Source organism: Diabrotica virgifera, chromosome 5 (genome assembly GCF_917563875.1).
Source record: "Diabrotica virgifera virgifera chromosome 5, PGI_DIABVI_V3a".
NCBI lineage: Eukaryota > Metazoa > Arthropoda > Insecta > Coleoptera > Chrysomelidae > Diabrotica > Diabrotica virgifera.
The window spans coordinates 18,268,902-18,289,146 of record NC_065447.1 but is presented as its reverse complement, the minus strand read 5'-3'; the positions used below and the strand labels follow the sequence as shown (position 1 = coordinate 18,289,146).

General features: G+C 34.2%; 1 protein-coding gene and 1 long non-coding RNA gene across 2 annotated transcripts in view; both read left to right on the top strand.

Annotated features, from left to right (window-relative positions):
- The window catches only part of LOC114332688 (brachyurin), a 29,772-nt gene that overhangs the window by 5,699 nt on the left and 3,828 nt on the right, over nt 1-20,245 (top strand). The window contains exons 2-3 of the mRNA XM_028282518.2: nt 244-455; nt 1,590-1,935. Of these exons, the coding sequence (XP_028138319.2) occupies nt 244-455; nt 1,590-1,935 (558 nt within the window). The remainder of the gene's footprint in view (nt 1-243; nt 456-1,589; nt 1,936-20,245) is intronic.
- LOC126885654 (uncharacterized) lies at nt 5,567-9,428 on the top strand. Its single transcript, XR_007698418.1, has 2 exons — nt 5,567-7,521; nt 7,651-9,428. It is a non-coding gene; the product is annotated as an uncharacterized LOC126885654 (long non-coding RNA).

Genomic DNA, 20,245 nt, shown 5'->3' with positions numbered 1-20,245 from the left:
CTGTAGCTGGGGAAGTGCCTTCAGATCACCTCGCCAGATACGACATCTCAATTGTCCCATTCCTACATCAAAGTTTACACCCTCTTTGACATGTATGTCTAAAGTAGTGACATAAAGGTGATGCCAATGAGCAACTCCATTGCAGCAGTTGGTGTTGGCAGGAGATAAGAGTACGAACCTTGAATGAAGATATGCAACTTCTTTTTTAATTACTAATCCATTTCTTATTGTTTCTCTTTTTAGGTAACGGAATCATTCAATCACACAATATTTGCCTATCCAGAAAACGCTATTAAAAAATCAACATTACGAATCATCGGAGGAGACAATGTGACACCGAACTCATATCCATTCCAAGCAGCCCTTTTTATATATTATAAATCAAAAACTAACCTTTGTGGTGGAAGTTTAATAGATAAGGAATGGATTTTGACAGCTGCTCACTGTGTAGATAAGTAAGAAAACAGAACATTACCATTATTTAGAAGAGATATTGCTTTTCTTCTGGTTGTCTTTCTTCTATCGTGACGTTCCCTTATTTTATGATGGTCATACCCAGGTACGCTGTGTCGCTATTCCAATACGAGGTCCTGTATCCCACTGGCACACATAATATATTCTGTCATTCTTAAGTTTATTTCAAGCCGCCATTTTTTATATTCTTTGTCGTATACTTAATATCTGCATACTCTTGTGCTATTACCAGTTGGTCATCTGCAAATAATAATGTGTATGGTAGTGTTGTATGGAATCCTTTGGATAGGCTGTTCCAAAGGAACTGCCTTGCCTTAGAATCAGCATAACTTTGCTCCATGGCTAGTATTTAACTAAAGTTTATATTTGCGTTCTACAACGCTTCCCATACTTACTTCATTTTATGTGATACTGTCAAATGCCTTTGTCAAGTCTACATACAACAAATGTTTCTCCTGGTTAACGAAAACTTTCTTTTCAATAATCTGTGTAAGACAGAATAAATAATGGTCAATAGTTGATCTACCTGTCCTGAATCCCGCTTGTTCTTCGGCTTCTATATCTTTTTCTATTCGACCTTTCCTATCACTTTTCCGTTCTCATATTCTACTGAATTTATCACAGCGATGCCTCTATAGATGTTACTGTTGTGCCTTCTACCCTTCTCGTGAACGGGAGATTTGAATGATGTCTTTCATTCTTATAAGATTTCCGCTGTGTTAATGTAACTTAGGAAAAGTTGGGCTCGTCTTTCACATAATTTTGCTGTGCCGTATTTTATTAGTTCAGCAGGGATGCTTCCTGGACCAGGTGCCTTGATATTGTTTAACAATTTACATACCTATTTCTTTTATAAAACTCTCCTGTCAGTGTTAGTTGCCATACTCCTCCGATAAGTCTAGGTGGGAAAGTATCGATAGTGGTAATGTAGTGTAATGTAAATTTATAGGTTACTATCGATCATTTCCCACCTCCACTAATTTCATCTCTTTTTATTTCACAACGTACTATGTTTTCCATGTTTTGTCGGTTCTTAGAGCACTCATCACTGTATATAACGAAACATTTTTCACCCTTATCTCAAATAGTAATGATGCTTTGTTTACCTGTTACAGTGATCCTGTTAGGATAGTTGTAAAATTGGGACTCCATGACGTATATGCCACTCAAGAATCTACAGTACAAATTTATGAAGCTAAAAGTTACTATAAGCATTCGAAATGGAACGAAAAGACACTACAAAATGACATAGCTTTAATTAAATTACCTAGAAATGCAACGTTAAATAACTACGTCAATTTGATAAAAATCGGGGACAATATTGATTATGCTGGGCGTGTTGCTACAGTGTTGGGATGGGGAAGCACAGAGGATGGTCAAATATCTAAGTATCTAAAGAAAGTAGATGTGGACGTTATGACTAACCAAGCGTGCAAAGCAGTTCGCAAAGAATTTAATGAGGTAACTATGATAAATTTAAATGACTATCATCATCATACAGCCTGAAGTCCACTGCTGAACATAAGGCTCTTCCTCGTGTTTCCAAACCCGTCTATCTTCCGCTCTCATCCAGTTTATATTTAGCCTTCTTAAATCGTCCGTCCATCATGTAGGTGGTTGACCAATGCTTCTATTGATTTCCCTTGGTCTCCATTACAATTACCTCTATGTCCATCGCCCATCTGTCATTCTAGCTATGTATCCTGCCCATCTGCATTTTAGTCTGGCTATCCTCTCGATGACGGCAGTCACCTTGGTTCTTTTCCTGATCTCTTCATTTTTTATTTTGTCTCGCAGAGTTATTACTAACATGGATCGCTCTATTCTTCTCTGTGTGACCCTCACTTTGGTAGCTGAGGTTTTGCTAAGGTAAGTTCTGCTCAGTAGGTCAACACTGAGAGGACGCATTGATCAAATATTTTTCTCTTCAGTCATGTGGGCAGCTCACTTTTAAAAGTTTTCCATATGCTGCCCCCCCCCCCTCAAGATACATTCTTCTCTTCAGTTCGTGGATCTTATTATCCCTGAAAATCATAATTTCATGTCTTAGGTATTTATATTGATCTACGAGTTCTATACTGATGTTCTGGTTTGGTTAGGTAACGAATTTGTCAATATTTTTGTTTTCGAGATGTTTATGTTTAAACCTATAGTTTCTGTAGCTACAACGAGTTCATGTACGATCTCTTTTGCCATTCCTAGATCATCAGATATTCTGGCTACATCGGCGAAACGTAAGTTGTTTAGATATTCTACTCTCCATCTATTTTTATTCCCTTTGTCAGCCAATCCAAATTCTTAACAGCAGGTTCCAGCGCCATATTAAAAAATTTAGGTGACATTGGGTCTCCTTGTCTAATCCCCCTCATTTTTATGCGATTACTATTAGTACTTATGTAATTGACATTGGTTGTCTGTAGGTATATATTGTATAATAATTTTGTATACCTTTACTCTAGCCTGGATTCTTTAAGCGCCTATAGTATTTTGATTAGCTTAACTGGGTCAAAGGCTTTGTGAAAATCGATGAATATTAACACTAGAGGTTTATGGTATTCCATTACTTTCTCTATTAGGGTTTTTGTACTTTGTAAATGGTCATTAGTTCCGTAACTTTTTCGGAATCCCGCCTGTTTTCTTGGATTATAAGTCTCTAATGCCTGGTTGCACCAACAGATCTTAACCTCCAGCTTAGCTAAGCTCTGCTTATAGATAGGACCACCGGAAGTATCACTTACGTTGCAGCATAATTTTGGATTCTTACCTTGTTATCAAGTATATCTATTACTATATTATGATATTCCTATTATATTTTACTGTAATTATATTACATTAATTCTTATGATATTCTCGGCTTAAGCCTAAGATCTGTTGATGCAACCAGGCATTATTCTCTTTCCATTCTTTTAGTACTTCTGACACTATTCCATCTTCACCTGGTGTTCGATTATTTTTCATTTTCTTCAGGGCTTCTTTGATTTCTGATTTTGTTATATCGGGCATTAAATCTGATCCTTTGTTTAATTCCCTAGTTTTCCCTACATAATTACAGTAACTGTAATTGGAGGTGGCGCACAGTGTTCAAAATTGAAGGAAACGTGATCGAAAGTCCAAAAAAAAAATAAATCTGAGAATGCCGAAATTAAGGGGTTTGTTTGTACTACTCATGATGCAACTTTTCAGCAAAAATTGATTTTTTAAGTTTGTTAGGGCCAGATGTATTAATGATCAAAAGTACAAAATTCAATATAATTTTATACATCAAATTTAAATCCTCAGAATATGCCTTTTACTCTGATTATTACTTCATTTCTGTGGATAGCTAATGTAAAAGTAATTATTGGAGATAAAAATACATACTTTAAAGATTAAAATGATATAGTTAGCTTCACGTAAAGGTGATTATAATTTTGATATAATCGGCTGTCTAAAAACCTATACAATTTTTGATAAAATTAATGTTTGACAGCGTATTACGTTTATTGTGCCATCTTGTGCCACGTTAAATCCTTCACTAGATGAAAGATTACAATGTAAGGAATAAAAAAATATATAACACAAACTGCGGAAAACTGCGCAACTGAGTACATGGCGCATTGCATCGAGCGCTGCACGCGTTTAGTCTGAATTAATTGCATTCGTACGTATTGTTTACATGTATGTCAAACACATGATATTTGTTGGGGTTGCGAAAAGAGATTTTAGTTTTGATGAAGTAGTTTTTTGCTTAATAGAGAATATATTGTACATTAGTTTTATAAATAGCTATATTAACAATTTATTGAAGTTATATTTCTTTAGGCGCGATTGGGAAAAATGTTGGGATTTGGAGTAAATGTAAATGTGCGCGAATTCATCAAAAATTGTTAGCTCTACGCGCAGATACGTTATAGGGTTTTTCAATGCTTCTCATTTGTTTCGAGCTTCCGTCATAATCTGTCGCATAATCCGTGTATATTAATACACTAAGCAGCAAAATTAACGCACCACCTGTAAAATGGGACATTTTTTATGTCTCGAATTTCCTAAACCTCTTGTCCGATTTAAGTTATTTAATATGTTATAGCCTTATTCTTTAACAATATCTGCGTAATAATATTGTTGCTAGACGGGTAAGATGTCATCGTATACCGGGTGTACCAATAATACTGTGTTTTTTTAAGTATTGAGTATTTCTTAGCAATCATAACACTGTTAAAAATATATACACAGGGTGTTTCATTAAGAATGTCCAATGTCTGAGTTGTAGATTCTAGACCTCGAAATATTAAGATTTAACCAAAATCACTTAAATAAAATATGGCTCCTTACAGAGTTACAGAGTGTGTTATTTAAAAATTTAAAAACTATGCTCATTATTTTAAAACTATTATACGTATCCTTCTCATACTTGACAGACAGTGTAGGTGCTATACACCCTATGAAATTATGTTAAATATTCGTTTCTAGTTAGTCCCAGAGGCGTACGAGATAAGGGACAGTGAGGGGTTGACCCTTTCCAATTCCTACTCCACTGGCGGAATTTCCATTTTAGCGCAATTTTTCGATTCTCCAATACTCGCTATGTAAATAACATACTCCTCACACCTAACGATAAAATTATTCGTTTTCGACATATTTGAACTTAAACAAGTAACGGCACAGATATTTTGAATAATGTATTGTGTCGCTTAATTTTAAAATATCTCGAAAACTTATGATTTTATCATTAATAATGAATAATATACTCTTCAGTCTTAACGATAAAATCATTGGTAATAGAGATACTTGAAGTTTAAAATTAAGCGGCACAATACATTAATTAAATATCTGTGTCGTTACATGTTTAACTTCAAATATCTCGAAAACTGATGACTTTATCGTTGCGAATGAAGTGTATGTTATTTACATAGATAGTATTGTAGAATGGAAAAATTGTGCTAAAATGGCATTTCAGCCACCCTAATAGCACACGACGTCCAATGGACGTCCAAAATAGGTCCATTTTTGGTCCTAACGTCCATGGACTATAAATGGACGTCCTTTGGACGTCCCATGTTGGACGTCCTTCGGAAGGAATAAATATGGACGTCCTTTGGACGGCCGACGTTGGACGTCCTTCGGACGGAATAAAAATGGACGTCCTTTGGACGTCCGACGTTGGACGTCCTTCGGAAGGAATAAATATGGACGTCCTTTGGACGTCCGACGTTGGACGTCCTTCGGACGGAATAAAAATGGACGTCCTTTGGACGTCCGACGTTGGACGTCCTTCGGAAGGAATAAATATGGACGTCCGACGTTGGACGTCCTTCGGAAGGAATAAATATGGACGTCCTTTGGACGTCCGACGTTGGACATTCTTCGGACGGAATAAAAATGGACGTCCGACGTTGGACGTCCTTCGGATGGAATAAATATGGACGTATATATACTGGACGAAATACGGACAATTTATGAACGCTTCTATTGGACACATTATACCAATTACGGGATCAAATAGCAAAATAATTCAATAAAATATTAACTTATTTACGTTAATGAAATACAGTAAAACCTGTCAGTAACGGACACCTGCCAAAATTGGTCACATGTACTAACGGCCAGTTTAAAAATTCCCCAAACCATATCTAGACTACAAAAACTGGCAATACCGGCCACCTTTCTATATCGGCCAATAGTTTTTTCATTTTTAGTGGCCGTTACTGTAAATGGTTTGGGGAATTTTTAAACTGGCCGTTGTTAGTACAGGTGGCCTATGTTGGCAAGTGGCCGGAAACACAGGTTTTGCTTTAGTTTCCCTAATAGCACACGACGTCCTTTGGACGTCCAAAATAGGTCCATTTTTGGTCCTAACGTCCATGGACTATAACGTCCCATGTTGGACGTCCTTCGGAAGGAATAAAAATGGACGTCCTTTGGACGTCCGACGTTGGACGTCCTTCGGACGGAATAAATATGGACGTCCTTTGGACGTACGACGTTGAACGTCCTTTGGACGTCCATACTGGACGAAATACGGACGTTTTATGAACGCTTATCTTGGACACATTATACCAATTACGGGATCAAATAGCAAAATAATTCAATAAAATATTAACTTGCGTTAACTTTACGTTAATGAAATACAGTCAAACCTGTCACTAACGGCCACTAAAATGAAAGAACTATTGGCCGATATAGAAAAGTGGTCGTTATTGCCAGTTTTTGTAGCCTAGATATACAGTACAACCTGTGTTACTGGCCACCTGTACTAACGGCCAGTTTAAAAATTCCCCAAACCAATTATATCTAGACTACAAAAACTGGCAATACTGGTCAACTTTCTATATCGTCCAATAGCTTTTTCATTTTTAGCGGCCGTTACTGACAGGTTTTACTGTAATTAGTGTGGGGAATTTTTAAACTGGCCGTTAGTACAGGTGGCCGGTGTTGGCAGGGGGCCGGTAACACAAGTTTTACTGTAGTTTAAATCGAAAAGATTAAATCTTAATTCAAAATTGTATATTAAATTATTACAATTATAAACTATATAGTTTAATATCCAAAACATGTTTTGATTTCATGTAATGTAATGAAAATCTTATTTGTAAATTATTGGTTACAATGTTTAACAACAGGAAATATTCAAGAATAAATAAAATAAAAGTTTCCCCTAACAACAAAACATTCCAGGAATTCTACTATCAAAGTTCTATTCCGTGAACATCTGATTAAATTATGGCTGGAAAGTTACCACAAGATATTCTATGAAAAGAGTACAATGTCCTCCTGGAGGGGTAAAATTTTCCATACTCTAGAGAGGCCATTTACTATTCAATTTGCGTTCATTTTCAAATTTGCCGCGCGAGTATCTATGTAGCGTCGCGTGGTCATTGGTCATCAAGTCATCTTATTTCATTTTCATCATAAGATAACCTAAAAATTTAGTAAAAATTTTGATTGGAAAAAAATGCATCGATAAGGGGGTGAAAAATGGAAATTAGTGGCTTTTTTTTTGCTGTACTCAACTGTACTGTTTAGTATTTATGCTAGTTTTGGCTATGGCTGGATCTCTTAAACAATTATGTAAGTATTATAAAATCCGTTTTCAATTTTCTTTATGAAACGAATCATTTATGCATGTATTACCTGTAAATATTTTGATTTTTAATTGTAAAGAATAGAAAAATTACCGTTCATTTTAATTTTTTTTAGAATCAGCTGAAAGTGGTCTACAAAAAACCAGATATAACCAAAATAAAGATATAAAAAGTGTATTGGCTAATTGGAAGAAACTCAACATTGTCCATGCATAATAAGTTATTACTTTATAAACAAATATTAAGACCTAGGAATGGAACCTGGATATAATCATCAAGAAGATAGCAGGAATCCCGACAAACAACAGGAAATCCAGCTCCTCGATACTACTGGGCAAACTAGAAGATTGAAGAGGACAAAGCCTTTTGAACTAGTTTGAGTGATAGGTGATAGTGAAAAGCAGAGCATAGTGCGTGATGTGGCTGTGTATGTTAGAATAGTGCACGATCTTGTTAGATTAGATAAGAGACGGTATCGGGTAAGCTCTTCATTTTAAGAAACAGTTGTAATTTAGGTTAAATTAAAATTGCTCATTGGTCAGTTATGACCAGATTGCTTTTGTTTATGTTTGACAAAAAGGGCGTAAGTCAGAATTGCACATTGCTAATGTTTTGATGATTTCTGGACCAGCAAAAAACTGTTGTAGACGTAAACTGTATGTACCAATAAAAAGAGCCGATTTTTCTGGTCCAGAAATCATCAAAACATTATCGATGTGCATTTCTGACTTAAGCCCTTTTTCCCAAACATCAGAGAATTGCAATGTACAAATTCCTATCTGATTTTTCATGAATTTTGTAGGAGACGAAAAACGATTTTTAGGATCATCTCCTGCTTTCACATGTAAATTTTGACATGTCTTGTAGTAAATAAATAGTTGAATTTACTACAAAACATGTCAAAAAATATATGAAAACAGGAGGTGACCATAAAAAAAGTTTTTAGTCTCTCTTAAAAAAACTCATGAAAAAACAAATCGGAGGTATGTCACATCAGTGACTATATCCAGGGAATGTCTAAAAAATATACTTTGATGTCCCAAGAACCAAATATAACCTTTATATATATATACAGGGTGTAACAAAAATACAGGTCATAAACTTAATCACATATCCTGGGACCAAAAATAGTTTGATTGGACCTAACTTACCTTAGTACAAATGTGCACAAAAGAAAAGTTACAGCCCTTTGAAGTTATATATTAATAGCACCAAGGGCCTTAGAGGCCCATGGCTTGAAAAGTTTGTTTTTTTCTTCATTTTCACGTTTCTTTATGTACTGAGATCTTCTCTGGCTTGATATGTGATTTTTCTCCATTCCTTCCTCTTATTCATTTTTCTTTTCTGACCCTGTAACACCATTCTTTCCAAATCTTTTTCGACCTCTTGCTTCCATCTATTTTCCGGTCTTCCTCTTCTCTTTCTTGAAGCTATAGTGTAGTTTAGTACCCTTTTCGGAGTCCTCGTTTTTGGCATCCTTTCAATGTGACCTCGTGATCTAAGTCTCTGTGCCTTTATCACTCATTTGAAGTTACAAAATGAAAAGTGATTTTTTCCAATGTATCGAAAACAATGTGCTTTTGTGCACGTTTCAATTTAATTATTATTGTAGTACCTACCATTTAAACAACATTTTAAAAACTTTTTTGCCTCTTATTGCTTTTTCAAAAAGTCAATTTTTATCGAAATATTTTGAATATTTGTCAAATCCACCACATATTTGTATATGGTTAAGTATGATTATGGAGACTTGGTAATAATATGCAAACTTATTTATGCTTTACATTTTTAGGTATATTTTGAACCATATTAAAAAAGAAGCCAGACTCGATAAAACGTGCCTTATCGAAAAAATACAAAGAGGCAAAAAAGTTTTGAAAACACTCTGTTTAACTAATGGTAGCTCAGTAATAGTTTAATTGGAACATACACAAACATTTGGGGGGTTTAAAGGAACAAAACCCCCATAAAATTTTTACGTGGACATATTAAAAAAGAAGTCGCAACTCGATAAAAACTGCCTTATCTGAAAAATACTAAGAAACAAAAATATTGAATTTAACTAATGGTACCACAATAATAAAATTGAATTGGAACATACACAAAAGTTTGGGAGGATTTAAGGGATCAAAACCCCCATAAAATTTTTATGTGCACAAATTTCACCATAATTTTTCTTTAAGATATTCCTGCCATAATAATGCCACATGTCCATTTTAAATAAAAAATCGCTAATAGTTTTCGATATAATCGAAAAAATCGATTTTCATTTTGTAATTTCAAAGGGCTGTAACTTTTTTTTATGTGCATATTTGTACAAGGTAAGTTAGGTTCATTTGAACTATTTTTGGTCCCAGAATATGTGATTTAATTTATGACCTGTATTTTTGTTACACCCTGTAAATACAGCCCATTACGCACCACCTTAAAAAATGGGCATTTTTGATGTCTCGAATTTCCTAAACCTGTTGTTGCATCTAAGTGATTTTTTTATAATATTCTAGCCTAGGCCCTAGAATATGTTACCTCCTTATGCTTGTCATGCACAGGGAGCTATACTGTAATATATATTATATCACATTACTATAGAGAGCGATATGATATAATATACATATATTACAGCATAGCTCCCTGTGCATGACAAGCTTAAGGAGGTAACCTATAGCCTAGGCTATAATATTATAAAAACATCACTTAGATGGGACAACAGGTTTAGGAAATACGAGACATCAAATATACCCCATATTTAAGGTGGTGCGTTAATTTCTTGGAGAAGTGTATTGTAATTTAATGTAAATAATGTAATATCCAATAATTGTAATTTGATATAAGATGAAATATAAGTTCCTTAAAAAATATATTTTTTATTTCCCACAATACATTCTCCACAGGTCTGAATATCGTCGCTAGACGTCCACCGAATGACGTTCCAGGACGTTAGATGGATGTTCAGCAGCAAGACATTGGACCAAACTGGGACATCCTATGAATGCCCAAATGACGTCCACCGAACGTCCCCTCCGACGTTAGGTGGACCTCCATTGGATGTTTGGCAACTTGGCCTTTGGACCAAAATTGGACGTCCTGTTAAGGTCCAATTCACGTCCCCTAGGACGTCCGATTAAGGTCCAATTTACGTCCGATTAAGGTGCAATTTACGTCCGCTTAAGGTCCCATTTACGTCCGATTAAGGTCCAATTTACGTCCGATTAAGGTCCAATTTACGTCCGATTAAGGTCCAATTTACGTCCTATTAAGGTCCAATTTATGTCCGATTAAGGTCCAATTTACTTCCGATTAAGGTCCAATTTACGTCCGATTAAGGTCCAATTTACGTCCCCTAGGACGTCCGATTAAGGTCCAATTTATGTCCGATTAAGGTCCAATTGACGTCCGATTAAGGTCCAATTTACGTCCGATTAAGGTCCAATTTACGTCCCCTAGGACGTCCGATTAAGGTCCAATTTACGTCCGATTAAGTTCCAATATACGTCCCCTCGGACCTTAGATGGACGTCCAATGGACGTTCGGTAGCGCGACATTTGGACCAAAATAGGACGTATAAAGGACGTTCCTCGGACGAAAACGGACGTCCAAAGGACGTCCCTAAAGTCCGTGAAGGACGTCCAATGGACGTCCATTGGACGTCCTTGTGCTATTAGGGCAGTAGCGTAGAATTTGGGAAGGCTCAACCATTCACTGTCCCCTGTCGTCCGCCTCTGGTAATAGGCAGAAACTATTGTTTAACATAGTTTTATAGAGTGTACAGTACCCACACTTTTTGCCAAGTATGAAAAGGATACGTCAAATAGTTTTAAACCAATGAGCAAAAATATTTTTTAAATTTTTAAATAAAACACCCTGTAACTCTGTAACGAGCCACATTTTATTTAAGTGATTTGGGTTAAATCCTAATATTTTGAGGTCTACAATCTACAAATCAAATTGGACATTCTTAATGAAACACCCTGTATAACGATAATTTTTAAGTAATTCACCCCCTAATGAAGGGATGAAAACTAAAAAAACGACCCCTGTTATAATGTACTCGTTATACGGTATAATACCTCAAATATTCCAAGTTTTCAGCCGGGTCACTTTTACAGTTTAAACAAATTTAGTTTCGATCACGTTTTGACCAATTTTGAACACTGTGTGGCGTATTTTTATTTTAAAACGTTTTTATATGCTTGGCTTGGTTGTTGTCACGGTCTCCGCAAATTTTGTAATCCATTTTAAAAATAGTTCTAGGCTACCTAGACACCTGCAATTTTCAGAATAGCTTTGAACTAGCTAACAATGCAATATTTAACTGGTATTATACAGGGTGATTGATGGATAGCAATAAAAGTTAATAACAAAAGTTGTAGCCAACTTTGAACTTCACATTAAAAAATTAGTTAGAATGTTACTTAAAATGTTCGATAACATACTGGCAGCAGTTCAAAGTTATGCTTTTTTAAATGGAACACCCTTTTTTTATTTTATATTCGAAATATTCTTAACTTCTCCATTACAAAAATATAAAGCTTTACTATGTTATACAGGGAATTTACAAAGTTATAACCAATTTTATATGAAAATCGTAACAAGTTTAACTCCCTGTATAAATAAAAATAAGCACAACGGCAATGGTTTATGGATGCCATATTTTTTTATTTATTGTCAAAATTTTCATAAATGATATCGATATTGCTAATTTTCTTTATATTGAATACAGGGTGAGTCAAAACGCAAGTACATTATTTTCTCAGTAATTTTTAACGAAACACCCTGTATTTTATATCACTATCGAAAAGTACCATTGCCGTACTTTAATTTTTATATAATATTCCCTATGTCTAAATTTATTAGTTTTCGAGATATTTTCATTTTTCAGAGCAAATTATTAATTACGGGTCTAAATCTATCCAAATTTTAGGTATCTAAGCCATGACTGAATTGTCTAAAACTGACAATTTACGATTACTGATTACCAATCTGTAATCAAACTTGGCTACAATTTTTGTTATTAACTTTTATTGCTATATATTACTATAACGGATCTACGGAGCTTTACCCCACGAATCAATCATCCTGTATGGATAAATCGATTTTTTTTTATTTCAAACTATTTGATGGTGGGTCAGTGGCATTAGACTGCAGATCGAGAGTTCCCTAGTTCTAACACGGCTGTTGCGTATCATTTTTTAATTTTTTTAATAAATAATTAAAAGTTGATATACTTAAAATTCATATTTTATAAGTTAATTATTATATATAAATCATAGATATACCATTTTAAACAACCGTGGTATTATAAAAAGTACTTTTTTTATACTAGTGTAATTTTTGGAATTATAATTTTAACAGTTAATACACCTACTAAAAATTCATATTTTATTCTTTCGAAACATGTTGTGTCCTGTATATAACAAAACCGTGTTATTATAAAAAGTACATTTTTATTACAGTGTTATTTTTGTAATTTTAAGCATTTTATATCGTCAAATTATTTTATATTCTCTCTTATAAATAATAAAAACGTTTTATATAAAAAAGTTCTTTTTTATAAAAGTGTAATTGATTTTTTCTCTTGATCTATATAGCTCTGTACCTACACCTAGAACTCTTCGACTATTGTTAATATTTCATCTCTGTTTAGTTTCTTTTTTTTTTTTATTGTTATCAGCATCAACCACTTTGGGTTATTAGCTGTACTGTCATTGATACATGGTTACTTAAATCTAATAGCATTTTGATTAGGTATTACATAAGTTCACATTTAGGTAACAATATCATAATTTACAAATTAAGAATGGGGTTTATAAAATGTTAACAGTGGTTATAGTTTGTTTAAAACATTAATTTCTTTCAAATAATTAAACAAATGCGTAAGCTTACAGTGTGATCCTAAGGCTGCTTTTATATTGAGAGGTATGGAGTGTTTTTGTCTTTCATTAAGATATTTAGGACACTCTATTAATATATGTGTTACATTGATGTCGCAATTACACAGGTCACAAATAGGGCGATTTGACTTGGAGATTAGGTAGCTGTGAGTAAGTCTGCTATGCCCTATGCGTAAACGATTTAGCTTCACAAACAGCTGGCGATTTAGGTCTATCTCACACCAAGGTTCAGTTGAGGGCTTTATTGTGTGTAGAGATGATTGTGAAAGATTCCATTCGTTTTCCCATTTGTTTAACACTTTTTCTTTAAGGAATGGTTTGTAATCGGAAACAGGCACTAAGTTCACTAACACTGAAGACGCACTGTGTATTGCTTCTCTGGCATGGAAATCTGCTTTTTCGTTTCCTTGAAGTCCAATGTGTGATGGAACCCATATAAAGCTTACTTGCTGCATCGTGTTCTTCAGTAAATGTAATTGTTCTTTTATTAAAATACTTATAGGATTACAGTGGAACCCCGATAAGTCGGCCCCCGATAACCCGGAAGTCCGGCTAACCCGGACCGATTTTCATCAGACAAAAATTTAACAAATAAACAATTTAACAATTTTATCAAATAAAAATGTATGTAGGCCAAATAATATTTCAGAGATAATGTGTATTTGTGTAATTTGAACACATAAGTACAATAGTAAAAATGATTCATGCACACGGCGGCAGCCAGAGCGACCGTCTCAGCTTATCGGAAAGAACAGACACCTGTCTGTATTCCTTTTTCTTTATTTATGTCAAACTGTCTTAGCATTGTTTAAAAAAGACGTGACTATTTAAAAATTCTTGTATTGTGTGTAGTACAGCCTATTAATCACTTCCGTTCTGTAATGTAATCGTGCTTCAGATTGTGTTTGCTTTGTCTACGTAATGGTAACAAAACGTAAAAATGTTTACATTAGGTAGGATTGATAAAGACGAATCTTTAAAATAAATGTATTGCAGCATCATACTATGATATTATGCTACCATAGGTCTGGATCCCGCGTATGAAAAAAAAGTTGATTAATAGCAAGCTAAAAATTTATTAATAGCTTAAGGGTGTCTAGTCGGATAAACTTTGATATATGAGAACACTGGAACAGGGGCAGTTTTAATTGTGGAACAGGTCAAAAATTTGGAACGGTCAGAACACGAAAATGGCACATTTGTTTTGTCCGACAGAACAGACTTAAACTCTCCGAACAGAGATTAAACTCTCATGCAAAAATCAGACTGCTATTTATCACCTGTCATAATTCCTGTCATTTGACATATTCTACATGTTCCACTCATTAAAACGCCAATTTGGTGATAAATAGCAGTCTGATTTTTGCATGAGAGTTTAATCTCTGTTCGGAGAGTTTAAGTCTGTTCTGTCGGAAAAAATACATGTGCCGTTTTCGTGGTCTGACCGTTCCAAATTTTTAACCTGTTCCACAGTTAAAACTTCCCCTGTTCCAGTGTTCCCATATATTAATGTTTGTCCGACTAGACACCCTTAAGCTAATAACAAATTTTCAGCTTGCTATTTATCAATTTTTTTTTGTACGCAGGATCCAGACCTACCATATTATGGTGTCGGTACATCTCTACAGTATGACTGAGTTTTTTACCAAGAAATGAACAAAACTCTACACTCTATACAACTATACGTAATTTAGATGTGTACTGTGCATATGTGTTTCATGTTTTTGTAATTGTAATGGAGGTTATTTATTAATTTTTACTATATTCTCCGGCTAACCCGAATTTTCGATAACCCGGATCGGCCGCGGTCCCGATTAATCCGAGTTATCGAGGTTCCACTGTACTTGTATACAACTGTTCTATCGTATGTAATGCACTGAGAGAGTCGGTAATTATGACAGATTTTGGAATTTTTTGAGTACGAATGTGAATGAGGGCTTGCAGAATTGAATATAGTTCTCCAGAGTAAATACTGCAAGTGGAAGATAATTTAAATTGTAATATAGTGTTTGAATCTACAACTGCCGATCCCACACCATCAGCAGTCTTAGATGAATCTGTATAAATATAACAATGATCTGGGAAAGAAGCAAGTATGTTGAGAAAATATTGATTAATTGTTGCATGGGGGGTATCAAGCTTATTGTATTTAGAGAGAGTTAGATCACATATTGCAGGAGGAAAGGTCCAGGGCGGAGGAGTAACTGTATTTGTCTGATTAAAAAATTTTGGGAATTGAATATTATTGAGAGAGAGATATTTTCTGATTCTCTCGTAAAAGGGAGGGTTAGTTCTTTTTTTATTTACATAAGTTTCTTTGAAACGTTCTGCAATAGTGTGGTGGAAAGTGGGATGCGATTCTATTGCATATATGGATGATGCGTAGACTAATGACAAGTACATTCTTCGGAAATTTAAAGGTGGTTCTCCGGTTAAACATTGTAAACTATTAATGGGGCTAGTACAGAATGCTCCTGTGGCTATTCTTAATGCTGTATTTTGTATGACTTCTAGTTGAGCAAGAAGTGTCTTCTTTGCAGATGAGTATACAATTGATCCATAATCGAGTTTGGATCGTACTAGAGATTTGTAAATAAGAATAAAACTTTTACAATCTGAACCCCAATTACGATTGCACAGTATACGCATTAAATTGAGACCAGATTGTCAGGATTGTTTAATGTGCATAATGTGGTACTTCCAAGATAGTTTTTTATCAAAGATCATTCCTAGAAATTTTAAGTGTTCCACATAAGTTAAGTTGTTTCCATATAACTGAAGATCTGGAGTTGTAGACTGCCGTTTTTTTGAAAATAAAATACATTGAGTTTTAGTTGTAGAGAATTGCAATCCTACAGCTTTCGACCAGTTTTCAAGGTGATTTAATGCACATTGTAAATTTTTCTGTATAGAAAGAATATTTTTTCCTCTTGAATATATGACTAAATCGTCAGCGTATAATCTCGCTTTAACAAGTTGTGGAAAGTTTTCTAAGATTTTGTTTATTGCTACTAAGAATAGTGTTGAACTAATAACAGATCCTTGAGGTGTTCCATTTGTTTGGTCTTTATTGCTGGATAGTGTACCATTTATCTTAACCTTAAATTGTCTCTTACTAAGAAAATTTTGAATGAAATATAGCATGTTACCTTTGACGCCCCACTGACTTAGTGTGTTAAGAATGTCGTATCTCCAAGCCATGTCAAACGCTTTTGTTATATCGAAAAAAACCGCAAGACATTCCTGTCCAATTGCAAACGATTCATTTATCTCGGATTCTAGGTCAATTAAATTATCTATAGTGGATCTGTTCCTGCGAAAACCGCTTTGTTCATTGATTATTAATTTATTATTTTCCAAAAACCACCTTAGTCTATTATTCACCATTTTTTCCAAGATTTTACACATTGTGTTGGTAAGCGAAATTGGCCTATAGGATTCGGGATCAGTTCGTGGTTTATTTGGTTTTAGTAATGGAACTATTATCGCCTGCGTCCATTTTGTGGGAAACTCATTATTAGTCCAAATTCTGTTGTATAGGTTAAGAAGATATTGTTTTCCATTATCTGGTAGATTTTGTAAGAAACTAACAGGAATATCGTCTGGTCCTGGCGCCGATTTTTTGCTGGTACTTAAAGAGTGATTAAGCTCTTCCATGGTAAATACTATATTAAGAGGATTATCTTCAATGCAATTAAAATCTATTAATTTATTTTCCGAAATCATCTTGGTATTGATAAATTCTTTAGAAAAGTTGTTATTGCTGGAGTTCATTTCAAATTGGTTTGCTAATAAATCTGCTATTTCGTTATTAGATGTTACTATCTGTTTGTTATTGCATAGAAATGGAATCTTTTTATAGGTATTACTTCCAGATATTTTTCTAACTTTTTCCCATACGGTGCTTATAGGCATAGTGGAATTAATAGAGGACATAAATTCTTGCCAAGATTTTTTTCTGTTCTTTTTAGTTATATATCTAGCTTGAGCCCGTAACTTCTTATATTCTATAGTATTTTCAAGTGTTTTGTGACGTTTCAATTTGTTAAAGGATTTTTTATATTTCTTTATTATATCAGTACACTCTGCGTTCCACCATGGTAATGAATTTCTTTTATGTAGAGTTTGTGTTTTACCTATATGATTTCCACCGGCAAGATGGATGAATGATATAAACGAATTCAAAAGTTCATCTATATGATGATTTTCGGTGACTTCTTTTAAGCTATGGCAGTTCTGTTGAATATACTTTTTGAATAAATACCAATCGGCATTCTTTAGATTCCATTTTGGAATTGGGGTTGTATTAGTATCTTCATAATTACTGTTAAAAGAGACTTTAATAGGATAATGATCACTTCCAAATAAAAACGGAATTACATCCCATGAAAATTTTGCTGACAGTAGAGGATCACATAATGACAGGTCGATAGCTGATGAAGTACCTGTATGAATATTATATCTTGTTGATTGTCCATCATTCAGTACGTTTAGGTTTTTTGAGGTAATTATGTTTTCTAAAATTTTGCCCTTGGAATTTATTCCAAGAGATCCCCATATTGGATTATGGCTGTTAAAATCACCAACGATTATTCTGGGAGTGGGAATCTGATCTAATACATCTGAAATATCTGCTTCTGTGATAGGTAAGTCAGGTGGAATATAAATATTACAGATATTCATTTTTTGTGGAAAGGACACTGATACTCCTACTACTTCTAAATTACTATTGATTACTAATGCTTCCGATTCATATTTTTTGTTAACATACGTAACAACTCCTCCACTAGCGATATTTGCGTTGTCTCGGTTTTTATGGAAACAAGAATAATTCTTCATGTCATAACTATGATATCCTTTAAAATTTGTTTCTTGTAAACATATTATTGATGGTGAGATTATTGAACATAAATGTTTAAGCATTTCTAAACGGGGATAAAACCCGTTAACATTCCATTGTAGTATCGGTTCGAAGATTTTAGTTTATTTCTGGAGCTGAATTTGTCGAACAATCACTATCTTGATAAGCGGGATCGTCTAGCATTTTTTCGATTTTGTTTATTAATTTAGTGCATTTGGTTTTCATGCTTTTTTCTGTAAAATATGGCTTAATTGTTGTTAACATGTAAATAAAGTTGGGTATATCCGTTGTATATGTTTGTAATAAACTAATGGGATCAGTCGAGCTAGTATAATTTTCAAAAAAGTCAAGTGTTTGTTCATATGTTAAGTTAAAATTATTTGACGTATCGTGAAATACTGTTTTTGTTGGCATCATTATTTCCTGAATTGATCTGGTAGATTCAGTTTGCTTTTTTTGTTTCTTTTTGGTTTGTGTTGGTACTTTAAATTCTTTATTTAATTCTTCAGTGGGAGATGGAGTAGTATTAATTTCCGAAATTGTTCTTTTATTGGTCGTTGACTGATCCTTAGATATACAATTAGTTTCCATAATTAATACGGGGGGCATTAAATTAGTATCTGTTTGTTGGTTAAGTGAAGGTTCGGCATTAGAATTACTGACTGGATGATTTGGTTCCATTTCTAGGGGTGATGGAACAGACTTGGGGGATTTTTGTGGTTGTTGTTGTATTGGTTGTTGTTGTATTGGTTGTTGTTGTTGTATTGGTTGTTGTTGTATTGGTTGTTGTTGCATTGGTTGTTGTTGTATTGGTTGTTGTTGTATTGGTTGTTGCGGTTGGTGTTGGATATGAGAGGAATCGTTTTGTTGATTATGATTTGAACAATTTGCTGCAATGTGACCTGTGTTCTTACAGATAGAACATGAAGGTTTATCTAAACTTAAATATATGCGATACGAAGTTTGATCATATGTCATTAAGAAAGAAGAGGGAAGGTCTATATCTGCAAGTGGTTGAATATAAGTTTGTCTTCTAAAACTGAGGACGTGTTGAAATTCGGGAAGTTGACTACCGATTCTAAGGAAGGTTAAAGGTGACATTAATTTAAGACCGAATTTGGTTAACTCATTCTCTATTAGAATATGTGGAATACAAGGGCAAACACCCGATAGTAACAGTCTTTCGTTTGGAGTTATCAATTTTCGTGCTTTTAGATTTTCGCCTTTAATTGTTATTTCTGCTGGACCGGACATAAATTTTTCCACCAGGGATTCGCTGGAGAGATAAATACATATTCTGTTATTTGATAGCCTTGATGAAAATAAAATATTCCGTGGATGAACAACTTCACCAAGTGCTATTAAGTACTCTTCTATTTTAGTATCAGGTAGCGAATTAAATAAAATTGCTTGCAGCTTTGAAGGAAATTGAATTGAAGAAGCATTGTTAAGCACAGTTGAATATGAGGTTTTGTTTTGAGGTTGTTGATGATCTTCAGTCATGATTGTTGACAAATTAGTTAGGTCGGATCTGGTATCATTTGGTATACTCATTAGTAATTATGAACCAGTTTCAGAACCAGAACTAGTTCCGAGAACTGGCCTTTCGGCCGTCACTTAACCTTACAAACGGTATGCTTTGTAATGTTTTGAATAAATAAATAATAAAAACTCACTGGTTTATTCCGTAAGGTAACTGCACTATATACTATTACTTTTTGCTTATTTTCAAGTTTATTTGGATATAAACTACTTTGAAAAAGATGATTTTTTGGGACTGAAATGTAAACACAGTTTGTGTTACCATGTTCAGGACCGGACTCCTGTTTAGTTTCTTCTCCAGCTGTTTCTTAGTGTGTTAATTTCTATTTTCCTATTTTGCACGCTCCGTCTCAAAATTTTCATGTCCTTCATTTATATACCATAAGTACATTTAAATATGCCTTTTTGGTGTACTG